The following is a 15,391-nucleotide window of genomic DNA, read 5'->3' as shown; positions in this document are numbered from 1 at the left end:
TGACAAAAGAAAAAAAAAAAAAAAAAACTATATATGTAAAACATACTTCCCAACTACATTACCTATGATGTTTATACTCCGTAATACATAACAACTATATGCTAAACTCGCTATTTTTATGAATCACATTTTAGATTTATGATTTATTTAAAGGAGCAAACCTTTGTGATTATTTTTTTGGAGCAAACCTAAGTGACTAACAAAAGTTCCCATAGTTTGGAGGATTATGTTTTGAATCAAACTAGGTTTATCACCATAGCTGCGTTGCGGCAAAATTTTTTGTTATTTAGTTTGTGTTTACATGTGTTTTGAAATCACTACGAGCGCGTTGTACGCGGAACCACTAACAAGAATAAAAAGGAAATGTAAAAAACAGTAAAAAATAATCGAAAGAAAATCAACTCAAAAAGTTGTATGTTAATGATGTTGTTCGTATGAAACTCGTGGTCAGAAATGAGCAAATAATACTGGGCACCGGTACCGAATTTCCCAAAGCGAAGGATCCTAAGTACCAATTCGGTACCGACTTTTGGCGTTCCTAGTACCGGTTCGCTACTGATTTTTATCTTCATATGCCGGTACCGTAACAGGTTTTTTCGGTATCGGTTGCCACCGTGCTCATCCCTACCCCTGAAACTAAAAAAAGAAATCATTAAAACTTGAAGAAAATCAACAAGAAAAAGTTGAACGATACCGTTGTTGTTTGTATGACACCCGTGATCAGGGATGAACAAATGGTACCGTGTAGCAGTACCAAATTTCCGAACTAAAAGATTTTCAAACTCAATCCGGTACCGACTTTTGGCGTTTTCTTATCAGGCTGGTGCTGATTTTTACTTTCATGTGTACCGATAATGAACCGGATCGTACCTGTATTTTCGATACCAGTATTGGTTGACACCAAGCTTATCTAACTGAGAAAGTAAAGAAAATAATAATAATTATTATTGTAATATAAATATTATAATATAATTAAATTACTGTTCATTTTGTTGTATTATTAATAGTAACTAGGGATTTAACCTCACGCGCGTTGCGGCGTGCAAAAACAAACTGTTACAAACATTTTATACACAAATTACATCCTGAATGGGTACCGACATGAATGTGCTCAAAGCCCTGAGTGGATCAGTTTGGGTAACGGGTCGAAATGGGCCGCCTAAAATTCATGTTCAGTATGGTTTGGAATTGGATGAAATGGGGTTATGATCAAAATAGGCTCAGGTGGGTTTAAATGTTTAATTAGTTGAGCATTACATTCTGGTCCACGGACGACAAGCATAACTCACTCGTCCGGTCAGGGACCCACTTTTTATAACTCGTATTATTACAGATAAATATGAAGTCTCTTTGTTTCAGCTTTGAAATTCTTTTAGATATCATTGGACCTGTTATGTTACAAAGTGTAGCGGAAAAAGTGTTAGCCTCAATAAAATGTAATTCGATTTTATGTCTGTGTAAGAATATATGTTAATTTTTAATGGGAAATGTATATGGCGTAGAGAGATATACAATAATTTGAACCAATAAAAGTACAAACATAAAAGTTACTCTTAAATCGTTTTAAGGAAAAGAGCACAATGTAAAATAAGAAAATATATAATATATAAATATGAATTATATATTTTATATAAGTCAATCAAAATAAATCAATGAGGGTTTTTCCTGAAATATAAATGGAAAATGTATAAGTTGTGTTTTGGTACATCATATTTAATAACAATCTAGTTATGTTTAAAAAGTTATGATAATAAAATAACATGAAGCTTCGATAAACAAAAAAGGGAAAAATAATAAATATAGCTCCATGAAAGTAGAATTGGTGTTTGATGAGAGGAAACTGATATTATAAAAATGTTTGAACCATTAAGAATAAACTTGTTTATATACATTCTTTTCCAAAACAACAATCTGTAGAAAAAGAAAATAGAATCACGTTAATGATTTCAATTATAGACTCAATTTACCTGAACATTCACTGCAGGGGATTTGCACGGACCACTGAATGTAACAGGGCCTATTTGAAACAACTTCCTTGGCGGCATGACCATCGTCGGGGTTGCGCGCGGGCTGTTGTTACAAAAACCAACCCATGCTCAAAAGAAAGCCTGTAGAAATGAACCTAATTAGAAAACATATAAGTGGCATGTGGTTCTATAGCATGCAATGGAACCACATTCTCTTTAACTTAAAATTATAGACGTGGTTTACAACAGTGTCGTCTGTATATCCATCTCCTTTTGGCCCATAAGCTATGACTTCGAAAATGGCTGCACTTGCGCTTTGTGGGCTAAACGAAATGTGGCAAAAGCTGAAGAACACCATCAAGAAACCCTTCAAAGAGGAGGAGAGTATTATTATTTGCTTGCTAATAGCCAAATCAGTTCTGAAATCATCCATTGCAGAACCAAACTCCGAAATCTACAGTTGATTCATCATCAAGCTCAGAGGGTCCAATGTGGCATACTGAAATATTGAAATTAACCCAAGCCCCTACATAACTACGATAATTCCAATTAGTAATATTCTATACGAAAGAAGAAACAACATGATAAATATGGCAAAAATCATAAATAAACTGAAGTGAAGTGACAGGTGGAGCTATCAAACCTAAATCCTGAAGAACAGAGCTGCCAATATATCCCCATCTATTCCAACAACCCATCAAAATCTTGATCACTTCATATACATGTTCTTGACCTTGTTTTTGTCCTCTTTTGAGTTGATAACATGAATAGTAACTTCCAATTAAGAAGCTGCAACTAATTTAACATATTAAACGAATCGGCTCAGATTTGGCAATCGGACCTTCGTGGCTGCAAAAAAGGTTGCCAGTGGAGAATATCACACTTACCGTCCTTGATTATGCCAACCAAGCAATGGCGCCTACTAGTCATCACAGCCTTCGTGAGTTTTTTACAGCTTATGAGTCTAAAACTGAAACTGGAACAATATTTTGCCTTGAACTTCGGTGACCAAAAACGAAATCACCAACACCAATAGAATCAGATCCGAAAAGACCGTCATCGTCGCTGTAAAAGAGAAAAAATGTCACATGCCTCATCGTTGTCAAGAGAAGTCGGCTCAGTGGTGCAATGGTTACAACCAAAGTTGCCATACCAAATAGCAACTCACCATCATCACCGGGTAGGTGACAGGCCAAAAACTCGCTAGAACCCTAGACGTCGTCACCTAAAACACACTCGCTAAAACTCCAGTGGTCGAATGGAGGTTGAAACCCCCAAAAAGGACAAGAGGGCAGCTGGCCGGAGACCATGGCCAGTTCCTCCATCACCGCCACTCTCTCTCTTTCTCCCGTTTTTCTGTCCACTGCAAAAGATTATGGCACGGGAAGCAGTGGAATTTTAGCAATGTGGCTTCACAGCCCAAATAAGCCATTGCTCAAATCACAGCGAATACCAACAGCCCACACATTAATAATCATCTTTAGAGAATAACATCACAATCCCAAATACATGCTAATTAATTACTCATGAACATCCTTCTCCTTGCATTCCAAAACTAACACAAAAACATTCATTTTGAGAATTAAATAGAAAAATTTCAATAACAAATTTGAAGATAATTGTTTATGCTCATGTTAAATACACACATTGTATTACTCTCACTGCTAAAAAATTACCAAAAAAAGGAATAAGAAAATTAAACGCTTCAATTTCAGAATAGAATTAGTTGTTTAACTAAAATGATCAAAAACTTGTGGTAAGTTTAATATCCAGATTTCTATTTTAGTTACAACTCATGTATGCATGTTAGAAATACCTAGCAATTCGACAAGTTATGGTCAAAAAACAAAAGGAAAAAAGGTATCGTTTTTGCTTTGAATTTGGGGAAAAGTATGACAATAACAAACACCAGAACTCAAATCATCATCACTTTTTAGTTGCTAAATTAGATTGTGGAGTTACCTGCTTAATTCTCAGGAATTCATTATGTATGAATTGATTCCTATAGAAATCCAAACAATACCCAAAATTATCCACAACTTGGAACCCGACTGTTGACAGTTGGTGCGGTGACTCGAGAACCCAATACCACCGTCGATGCCGTAGATTGCGTCGGTGTGGTGTGACCTCTGGTTTCTCTATCTACAAACCCACCACAAAAACCCCCAAATAAGATCATCAATTGCCCAAAAATACCCTAGAATAATTCGTACCTGTCTTAAATGAGAGGTGGTGAGTACAGGACGGCCTCCGCCCACGGATGCCGCCGGCGCCAACCACCGTACCTTTTGATTCCTCAGCTTCTCTTTTTCTATACAAACTTAACCACCACAACCCACCACCGTCTGACTGAAGGCCAAGAGGGTGGCCTACGGGAGACGATGGCCGGTTTCTCCATTTCCGCCGCTCCTCTCTCTCTGTCTCTACCGTGCTATAGCTGCTACTCTGTCTATCCATCTCTCTAAGGTGGACCTTTTTGAAGTGGAGCGGCGGCGAGGTGTCCAAGTGTCCAACTACGTGTAAGGGTTAAAGTTTTAAATCCCCAAAATAGCCTTAACAACTGTTCATTCACCTTTTATCATATAGTAATAATTTTGATAAATTTAATACCTTATTGCCCTGGTTTACTGTTTGATTTTCATTAAATTCTAAATAAAGTTTACTGTTCGATACGTTTGATTTTTAATATAAGGGTAATAGTGCCAATGATCTCTAGATCAAGTGGTGGAGGGCTTGCATTTCTCTTGAGAGATGCAAGTTCGACTCTCACTTGGTGCAGAATGAGGCACTGGTGGGCAATGATAGGAGACCCAAGGAAACCTGGGTTGGATCCTTGAGCCAAACGGGTTTTACCGGTAATTTCACTGTCGTGCCTATAGGCGGGTGGGTTACCGGGTTTTCCCCAGAATTGGTGGTGGACTCGGGTTACTCTCGGAGTACTCCGTTTGTCCAGTGGGTGCCCCGAGAGTGCTCGGGATTGAGTTTGTTGGCCGTTCAAATATATATATATATATATATATATATATATATATATATATAAGGGTAATAGTAAAGTAATAGTAATATATAGTAATAATAAAGTAATAATAATTCTAAAGTTTTACAAAATAGTGGGATTTATTAAATAGAATTTATTTCGTTGCAAACTAAAGATTGTCTAAAATTATTTAATTAATTTTAGTACTTTCCAGCATCGTTTAATTCCTTTATTTAATTATTATTGACCCTAACTGAATTGCTCACCTATCCACCCTTTATGTTTCATGCATTATGCATTGTAAAACAACATTCCTCTTCTCGTACCTCAACAAAAATATATTTTCTTCAAATAAACATGGTTGATTGTTATATCATTGCATTGTTTATGCATTTTGGAGTATTGGTAGTCTTCGGCAAACCACAAGTCCCATGTTACTACATATTTGGAGATTCATTGGTCGATAGCGGCAATAACAATGAACTTGTGACTGAAGCTAAAGCCAATTACCTACCTTACGGCATTGATTTCCCACAGGGTGTTACGGGCAGATTCACCAACGGTCGAACCATGGCAGACCAAATAGGTCTTTCTCTGTTATATTTTTGGTGATTTATGCATTTAACTTCATTCGATATCTTTAACCTATTTTTAGTAGCTCATCTGAATTTTCAAAGGAGGGCAAACGAGAAATTATGGGCCCTTCTACACACAAATAACGTGTGGTTGAGACCAAGTGAGAACTCATAAATTTCATAAAAGTTACAAGAACTTGGTCAGAACCAATTAAATAAAAATTATACTGCCATCGCTATTAAAATACACCAATAAAATTTACACATTCAATTTTATGTGTATTTGAAAGTAAAATTACACATATGTAAGGGTTTTTTTTTTTTTTTTTTTTTTTTTTTTTTTTTTTTTACCATTTACACATGTGTGACTTTTTACCATTTTTTTTACATTTACATATATGTAGGTTTAACATTTACACATGGATAAGTTTTTACCTTTTAATTGAAGAGTAAATTCTTTTCTAAATGTCTTTTTTCTTTTAAATAATAAATAATATTAGGGGATGAGGGATGGTTCACTAGTGATAGTTTCTATCACTCCTACTATCCAATCAAATCATGGCATCACCCAATATTCTATCACTAGTGATAGAAATATAGGGGAGGGGTGGTATCACTAGTGATGGAATTCTATCACTCCCAATTTTTTTTAATTTTCATTTTAAAATTAGAAATTTTTAATTTTATTTTAAAACACTAAATTATAAATTTCACTAATTTTTTAATTTTTTATTTTAAATAAGAAATTAACAATAAAAAACTAAAATTAAAAATTTCATTAAATTTAAAACATACAACTTCAATTTAACATACTAGAAACATACAATTTAAAAAAAAAAAAACCCTACTCCTCGTCCGAATCCGGAAACTCCAAACCTAGAGAACCTACTAGTTCGATTAAATCGTATCTCAACCGAAAGTGAGTTTCTTCATTACGCAATTCTAGTTGGATATTTTGTGGAACTTGAACTTGTGTAGGAGGATCCGGCACCCAATCCGGGGATATTGCACGTCCATCTTGTTTGATCAGCATATTGTGCAATATGATACATGCATACACTATGCTATGTATTGATTTCTTGGTCGTCGAACGAACCGGTCGGTGTAGCATACCCCATCTACCCTTTAAAACACCAAATGCCCTCTCAACATCTTTTCTTGTCGTTTCGTTGTCGGAAGACGACTCGCTATCACTATCGCTAGACATCGGAAACGTCGAATCCGTAGGGAATTCCATTTGAGAAAGATATAAAAAATGTGTGAAATGGGTTTAAAATGGTGGGAAAAGATCAAATAGGAAGTTAATTTTCGCTAGGAAGTCATAGGATTATGACATGTGGCAAATTTTAAAATAAAGAGAAAGGGTATTTTAGTCAATCCAACTCCTTCTTCTTCCTTTTTCAAAACCCAGTAACTTCAAAACCCACCATTTTCAAAACCCACCATTTTCAAAACCCACCATCTTCAACTATTTCTTCACTTTCTATCTCAATAATCACTACATTATAGTGCGATTTTCATCACCAATCAATGATTCAAAACCCGATCAACGTGTTCTTCAGCTTTTTTTTTTTTTTGAAGAAAACCCAGTTTAATTTCATAAAAAATCTCGTTTTTTCCGGTGATTTTGGAGATAATCACTCGATTCGTTTGATTCGAGCGTTGATAAGTGTTTTTATCATTCAAATTTCGTCAATTGATGAAGAAATCGGCTTCGATCCATGTAAGAAATTCTTTAATTTCATTTTCACGATCTGGGTTTATGATTTAGTCATTGCGTTTTACGATCTTTGCGGGGGTCCGGGGGCGGCAGCCCCTGGCGGGGTCCAAGGGGTAGAGCCCCTGGTTGGGGTTGAGACAGTTCACAGTGACAGACAGTTTTATGTGTCCATTGCGTTTTAGAAATAAGAGAGTTTTATGTGGTTTTTGGCTATTGCGTTTTAGAAAAAAACACATTTTTAAGTGTTTTTAGTCATTGCGTTTTAGGTAAAACACATTTTTTAGGTGTTTTCAGTCCATTGCGTTTTAGAATGAGTCATTTTTAAGTGTTTTCTGGCCATTGCGTTTTACATATAAGACATTTCTTTGTGTTTTTGATACATTGCGTTTTAGGTAAAACACTTTTTTATGTGTTTTCAGTCCATTACGTTTTAGAAAACAGACATTTTAAGTGTTTTCTGGCCATTGCGTTTTACAAATAAGACATTTCTTTGTGTTTTTGGTGCATTGCGTTTTAGGTAATAACACATTTTTATGTGTTTTCTGGCCATTGCGTTTTACAAATAATACATTTCTGTGTGTTTTCTGGCCATTGCGTTTTACAAATAAGTCATTTCTTTGTGTTTTTTGGTGCATTGCGTTTTAGAAAAATGTCATTTTTAGGATTTTTTTCATTGCGTTTTACGTAACTGGTGGTTTTTCTATTGCGTTTTACGCAACTGGGTTTTAAATTTTTTTTTTAAAAATATAGCAATAGTATACTCGTTTTAAAGATAAAAAAACGCTCGTTTTTTTGGTGCAATTTTTATAAAAAAATAATGTCGTATGAAAGAGTTATTAACGTTTAAAAAATGGGGGGGGGGGAATTGGAGGAGAGAGAAACTATTGGCTTGGATTGACTAGAATGCCCTTGAACAAACTCGCGCGCCTCTTTTATTCCTTTCAATTTCCCTGATTTAATCTTAGCCCTTGATTAACTTAATGGATGGTCAAGATCACTTCCTAGCCTTTCTAGCCAAATAAACTTCCTATTGTATCTCCACCCTTAAAATGGTTTAAAAGATATAGATTGGTGTGTGTAAAATGGTTTAAAATGGAGATATAAATAGATAAATGGTTTAAAGGTTTTTTTTAAATCAATATTACCGTTTTTAAAAGGTCAAAAATAATCAAACGGTCGAATTTTCAAAACTTCAACGTGTTGTACGTTTAACGCGTTTTAATTATAAAGCGTGATGGATGGTCCCGGCGCCGGTGTTGCGTGATCTTTCAACGCGTTATGGAGCTCCATAACGTACCACCCCGTCCTCTCTTAAAAAGTGATTTTGATTAGTTTTTTCACGAGTTCCCGTAATTCTAAAAAAAAAGAAGTTCAATTTGATTAGTTTTTTCATGAGTTTCCATAATTCTAAAAACAAGGTTCAATTATCATTTGAAACTCACACCAACGGGTGGTGGTCCATTGGTAAAGACAAAGTCTTTAAAACACTTAGGTTGGGAAGGGGAAGGTCTTAGGTTCAAGTCTTGACAGAGGATTAAAGAAATTAACCGTTAAAAAAAACATTTGAAACTCACCTTTATACATAGTTTGTAAATGTCTATTTTGGAGAAGAAATGTGTGTTTGTAGTGTTTAATATTAATATGATATGATAGCAAACTTAACGTGTTTGAAGATATTTTAAATGTTAAGCTTTGGAGATGCTGTTAAGTCTCATAAAACAAATATATAATTGGGTGAATTGCAAAAATTGTCCTTCATCATTATACCTTTTTTCAAGCGGTGTTCTTTGTGGTTAAAATTGACGAGTTTTATACTTTATGTTTTAAAATCCTGCATGTTTTGTCCTTTAAGCCTAACACAGTTAATTTTTACAGTTAAAGTTATATAAATAAGTCTACCCCCTCTCTCTTTACATCTCTCACTTTCTCCACCACCATCGTCAACAACCGCCAGCATCAACCATCACCGCCCACCACCTCTCTCTCTTTCTCCACCTCCCTGTCTAGTCGATTCTCCACCACTGCCACTATTAGTCACCATCAACCACCACCCCACCCCACAACAATAAAATCATAATCTATACATTTGTTTTCTAAACTTTGAGAAATCAGAATATATTTCCTTTTATTTGCTTATGGGCCTTCTGAACATCAGGTTATATCCGGTTAAAAGGAAAATGGAAAATAAGTTTGATGTCAAAAGAAGTCGAACCAGGAAGGGGTACACACTGTTTGTTTTCTAAAGCAAATTTAATTCAGGTAAATAGTTAATCCCGGTCATCGTCTTCCCCAATCCAAGAACCCTACAACTGTTCCCACTTCCTTTTCAGAAATTTGTCTTCATTGTTTATTAACAACAAACCAAATCATAGGGCTTTTGTCCAGAGAATCAAAACGAGTAGAACGATTGTATATTTACCTCTGAGGGTTCTAAATTTAACGATAAGGTTCGCCAGAGAGTATGTGTATGTTTTAAGAGAACGAATCGGGGATGCAAGTGCCATGATTGCAGATGAGCGGTATGCAGCGGCTTAACTCCCGAGTTCAGTGTAAAGGGGCGGGTGGTGGTGGAGTGGTGCGGTGCGGTGCGGTGGTGGCTGCTGGCGGTAAAGGGGTGGGCGGTGGTGGTTTGGTGGTGGCACGTGGGGGTTGTGGTGGTGTTGTGACGGTAGTGGTTGGTGGGGATGTGATGATTGTTAGTGGGGGCGATGTAGTGTAGAGAGGGAGAAGGGGGTAGAGAGATGAAGGAGGTTGTGGTGGTGAAGTTATGGTGGTTGAAAAGTGCAGAGAGAAATGAGAGAGAAAGAGGGTTTCTTAGAGAGAGAAAGACGTGTATTTTATATATAGTATAGATTTTTTAAAGTATTTTTTTAAATACTTGTGTATTTTAGATTATGTGCACAATTAGTCCTTATAATTGTGAAATGACATACCCTCATGTGCCATGCACATGATCTGATTTAACTGAAAAAGGTAACTAGGTTAGGTCTAAAGGACAAAACGTGCAGGATTTTAGAACATAAAGTATAAAACTCGTCACTTTTAAACACAAAGGACACCGCTTGAAAAGGGGTATAAAGATAAAGGACAAAATTTGCAATTCACTCTATATAATTATTCTCGAAACTCTTACATTCCATCTCGGGGTGTTTTTTATCTGAAACCTAAAACTCGACCTGAATAAAATGAACCGAAACCCGATAATGGTGTTACCCAATTAACCCGAACCTGTATCCGAAACCCAAAAGTTGTATACGAGTCGGCAATTGAGTTAAAGAAATGTTAATCGGGTTGACCCGATTAACCCGAATTAATAAAAAAATGTCAATTATATTTTTATATCTGTATATTAACACAAAAGTCTAAAGTTCCTCTCTTAAGTTTTTTTTTGTTGTTGTGAACATGATGCTTCGTTTTGGTGTTTCATTGGTTGTTTGGACGACTAAAAAGATTTGGTTCAGTTGATGATATGATTTGAGGTTTTCTTTTTAGTTTACACAATTGGTTGATATGGTTTGGTTTTGTGCTTATTGTATTTGATGTTTTTTTTCAAGAAATCTACATGTTTAATGCATGGGTTTGAACGGAATATTATATTGGAGTGTTTTTATTTGTCATTTTGTGTTCTTTTAACTAATAATAATCATGTTAAGTTAAATTGTAAAGTATTACTTAATAATAATCATGTTAAGTAAATTGTAAAGTATGCATTGAAGCTTGTATTTAAAAATTCATATACCTATTAACCCGGCCTGACTAAACCGGAAATCGAATAACCCAAAACAGATTAACACATATTTTATTTGGGTTGGGTTACAGATAGGATTTCCATGACAAAAAGATCCAAATAACCCAAAATCCAATTAAAACCCAAAAAACACCTTAGAATTCCATCACTTATTTATATATACTACAAAACCAACGTGGGAAAATAGTGACAGGCTACTGCCTGACACTCCCCCATTGGTCTGAGTGTATTACGATCTTACCCCAGTCCAAAATTTTGAATTTTCCCCTATTCAAAGTTACGATTTTGCCCCTGGTTAAAAATTACTGCAATCGCTTTAGCTTTGGCAAATTGCGATTTTACCCCAGCCCAAAGTTACAATTTTGTCCCCAATTAAAAATTACAGCATTGCAATCGTTTTAGTTTTTTTAGAAAGTGTGTGGGGGAATAGTGTCAGGCTGCTGCATAGCACCCTCTATTGGCCCGAGTATGTCATGATTTTACCACTACCACCAACCCACCCCCACCCCCACCCGCCCTCACCAACCACCACCTCTTGCTCCCTATTTGCTCTCATCTAGATCCACCACCACCCGCACCTGCCACCCCCACATTCACCGTCATCATCCAACTCTCGTTTCCCATATGCTCTCCTGTAGATCTGAGACGTCGCCCACCTCCGTCCACGTTCCATTCTTTCCCCACCACCACTGTTCACCACTAACCCAAAATCGGTCTCTCTCTCGTCGGCTTTGCAGATCAATCAGGTGACAGGGTTGGGTAGTAGAAGAAAATGGTGGATTTGCAGCGATCGGGCTTCCGACTAAAATCGGAAAATATGAACAATTAAGTAAAGACATGTGGAATTTATTGAAAACGAGTGCAAAATCCTAAATTAAATTAGGGGAAAACCATTGGTTGTCGCAGGTAGTGATTTAAGTGGCGTATTAAAAACATGAATTTGGTTGAGTCAAACATGAATTTAGTTCATTTCAGTAAAAGTTTGTTTACTCGATATTCTTTATCACAATTTTTTTGATTGCTTCAGTTCTTTTGATTAAGGGGGATGTGCGGTGGATGAAGGCAGAGTGATCGGAGATGGTGGAGGTGCGACGACAAAGGGAGATGTGCGGTGGATGAAGACGGAGTGATCGGAGATGGCTGATGGGTTGGGTTTGGTTTCCTCTGGTGTTGTTATTGAATGGTGGTGGAGATGGTGAACGGTGGTGGTGGCATGTGGGGTGGATGGTGGCGTTTGTTGGTTGTGAATGAGATGCTAGGCTAGGCTTTTATATTTATATCTTATTCTTTAATCTTTTTAAACATTTAGTTCCTTGATATAAGTTATTTACTCAATAGTTCTTGGAGAGGTAAGATGACAAGAATACCCTCATGTGCAAGGAACATGACCATTTTAACAAAAAAATATGACTGAGTTTGGGCTAAAGGACATAACGTGTAGGATTTTGAAACGTAAAGGACAAAACTCATCAAATTTAAAGGTAAAGGACACCGCTTGCAATTTGGTATAAACATAAATGACAAAACTTGTAATTTACTCTTGTTTTATCGTTGCCATTTACCAACTCCATCTAAGCTATTATGCGAACCCATCCCACATTTTAATTGTACACATATCTCACGGATATCCACGTGCCAAAATCTCCATAAAAGGCCGTTGAATCTTCAAGTGCATTGTGGTTATATTAATCTTGGTTGTAACATCTATCATCCATACACCCCCCCCCTTTCTAAGAACAACTATATATCCAATACAAAGTCTCCTTCCACCCTTTCTTTCTCTTACCAAGGAATGATACCATTGCGTTCATGCACATACATCATATCCCGACTCTTTAAAGCTTAAGGGAGCTCGCACTTTTTTAAGCTACCACTTAACATGTTGATAGTAAACCTAAATTCGCTATCAGATCTATGTTGATAGCAAACCTAAATTCGCTATCAGATCTACCGAATCCATACTCATCCATGACCCTTTTGTCCATGCTAATCACCATGTCCTACGACCAACCTCGACCCTTCTTAGCTCTTTGTTGAGATTCTACCTAATCGGCACGGATTCTTATCACTACGCATACTCATTGCTGCAATCTTCTCGATCAAAATCGCCATTCCTTAAATCTACTTGTCTTGTAGAGTAACACACAACTATATGAACCAAGAAAGCCTAATAATTATCAAAAAATCTTCACAAGTTACACTTCAGGTAACTTATGCTAAATAAGGAACTTTGATGGAACTTTCAATACCTTTCCTTGAAAGTCTTCGAACTTTTCTAATGAACTCCATACCATTCCAAAGAACTCCCATGATGTTTTATGAGAACCGTATATTCTTCTTCAAAGGCTCTTTGATCAAAGAACAATTTGGGATGTTCAAGCCTTTCCATCCGTATAATAAGCGGATCGCCACATCTTGCTTAATTAACATACACAATAATATATACGTGGCACGTAGATCATGACTTTGAATGAGGTAGTTCAATATATCATACACAATAGCACATATCTTACTCTGATGTTGATTGATACCTCATATTATTATGTATTCTTATGTGACAGTCTACTCTATTGATCATCAAAAAGCCACACTACCATCTTCCTCTAAAGGATAGATGTAGGATTTGGTGGTTTTGTTAACACTACTAATGAAACAAGTTATGTACACATCTAGTTTTCGAACTTAATTATCCCCCTTTCTAGGGAAATTCGGTTTGTGATGTTTACATCTCCATCTATCTAGTTTAGCAACAACACCCTGAGACAAATTAAAAATAAAATTGCATTTCATAGTAAGCTTCATAGCTTGAGAAAGATACTTAACTAGAAATACTTCTACTTAAATGCAGGTGAACTTCTAGATCTCGATGAGTTTATTCCAACATATTCCTCTGCAACCGATGCACAGATAAGTAAAGGTGTTAACTATGCTAGTGGTGGAGCTGGCATTCTATGCGAAACTGGAAGTCATCTGGTAAACATACATAATTTGTTTGGCTGTTTTCTTTAAAATGATGATTGGCTTCTTCTCAACAAAATTTATATTAGTTAAACCTAAATTACATGACATATAATGATCCAAAAATTTTTACATTTGAAAAAGGGCGATCGAATAAGTTTAGAGAGGCAATTAAATAATCACAATGAAATAGTTTTACGACTATTTCGCTTACAAGAAAACACGAATGAATACCTTCGCAAGTGCCTTTATCTATTCAATATCGGAAGCAACGATTACATCAACAACTACTTAAGGTCGACTCTTTACAACTCGAGCCATAAATACACACCAGATCAGTTTGCATCATTCCTTGTACAACAATACTCTCAACATCTAAAGGTGTGTATGGTACTTTTGTTTAATTTCCGTTTATTTATTGTTGGAAATTAATTTTACAATCATACTATTTTATCAACTCGAACCATATATCTTGCAGAGATTGTACACATTGGGAGGTCGGAAGATTGTTGTGTTTGGTCTTGCTCCAATAGGGTGCACCCCAGCTGTGATAAATATTTTTGGCACTAAAGGAAAGCTATGTGTTGAGTCAATAAATGACTTGGTTAAACAATTTAATGACAAACTTAAGCCTCTTGTCGATGGGATAAACTATGATACAGTAGATGCAAAGTTCACATTTATCAATGTTACACACATTTCATCATTACAACATGGTAAACAAAAATATATAAGTCGAATATAATTACTCCATAGTATGGTATAAATTAACATTAAAAAGTGGTAACTTTTCTTATATCTTTTGCCTCCTCAGCTTTGCCAGGGCCAAAGCTTCCTTGTTGTGAAGTGATGGTAGATGGACAATGTGCTCACACTGCAACCACTTGCCCTTTTCGTGCGTTGGCTATTTATTATGATGGTATACATCCTACAGAAATGGCCCACAATGTCATTGCAACGTCTTCGTATATTGCGCTTTCACCGATGGATGCTTCCCCATACGATATTAGTAACTTGGTTCGACTTTAACATCTAGAACGATTACGCAAAATTTTGGTGCTTTATTAGCACAATAGCAAACAAGTAAGAATGATTAAGTGAACAAATTGTTCCTACATTTTCTAAGATACAAAAGATGTTGTACTCGACAAGAATTTGTGAAACGGATAAATTGCTAAAAATATATGTTGGTATTATGGTATGAGGCAACATCAATCGGGGAAATAAATTGCTAAAAATATATCTTAGGCGTACCTATTGTAAAAATTTCACATATTTCATCTCAAAGTTGATTAAGTTATAGTCCTCGTAATGGCCCCCATTTTCTGATCAGAAAACTCAACCTTACACATCAACATTAAAAATTTGCAAAAACATTAGGGTTCATGAAAAAATTACGATTTTTTTGGATCATCTACACATCTAGTAGATGATCCTAGACTCAAG

At 36.0% G+C, this 15,391-nt stretch overlaps 1 protein-coding gene and 1 long non-coding RNA gene across 19 annotated transcripts; one reads left to right on the top strand and one right to left on the bottom strand.

Moving 5' to 3' along the window:
- Positions 1-229: 229 nt before the first annotated feature.
- Positions 230-4,497, bottom strand: LOC110903883. Of its 18 annotated transcripts, none has more exons than XR_004883988.1 (9): positions 4,181-4,488; positions 3,930-4,109; positions 3,121-3,522; positions 2,855-3,032; positions 2,611-2,762; positions 2,212-2,501; positions 1,968-2,108; positions 695-914; positions 230-636 (listed from the first exon to the last, which is right to left on the bottom strand). It is a non-coding gene; the product is annotated as an uncharacterized LOC110903883 (long non-coding RNA). The 18 variants fall into 18 exon arrangements; XR_004883994.1 differs by having other exon boundaries at positions 2,611-2,756; positions 3,136-3,330; positions 4,181-4,487; XR_004883983.1 differs by having other exon boundaries at positions 695-2,108; positions 3,136-3,522; positions 4,181-4,495.
- Positions 4,498-5,201: 704 nt separating this feature from the next.
- On the top strand, positions 5,202-15,127 carry LOC110905938 (GDSL esterase/lipase At2g19010-like). The gene is made up of 5 exons (XM_022151339.2): positions 5,202-5,530; positions 13,836-13,960; positions 14,090-14,326; positions 14,424-14,661; positions 14,760-15,127. Exons 1-5 carry the CDS (start codon positions 5,224-5,226, stop codon positions 14,972-14,974), a joined length of 1,122 nt encoding a protein of 373 aa, XP_022007031.2. The 5' UTR covers positions 5,202-5,223; the 3' UTR covers positions 14,975-15,127.
- The last annotated feature ends 264 nt before the right edge of the window (positions 15,128-15,391 follow it).

The sequence above is a fragment of the Helianthus annuus genome, chromosome 16 (genome assembly GCF_002127325.2).
Source record: "Helianthus annuus cultivar XRQ/B chromosome 16, HanXRQr2.0-SUNRISE, whole genome shotgun sequence".
In the NCBI taxonomy this organism is placed as follows: Eukaryota; Viridiplantae; Streptophyta; class Magnoliopsida; order Asterales; family Asteraceae; genus Helianthus; species Helianthus annuus.
This window is presented reverse-complemented; position numbering and strand designations above follow the sequence as displayed.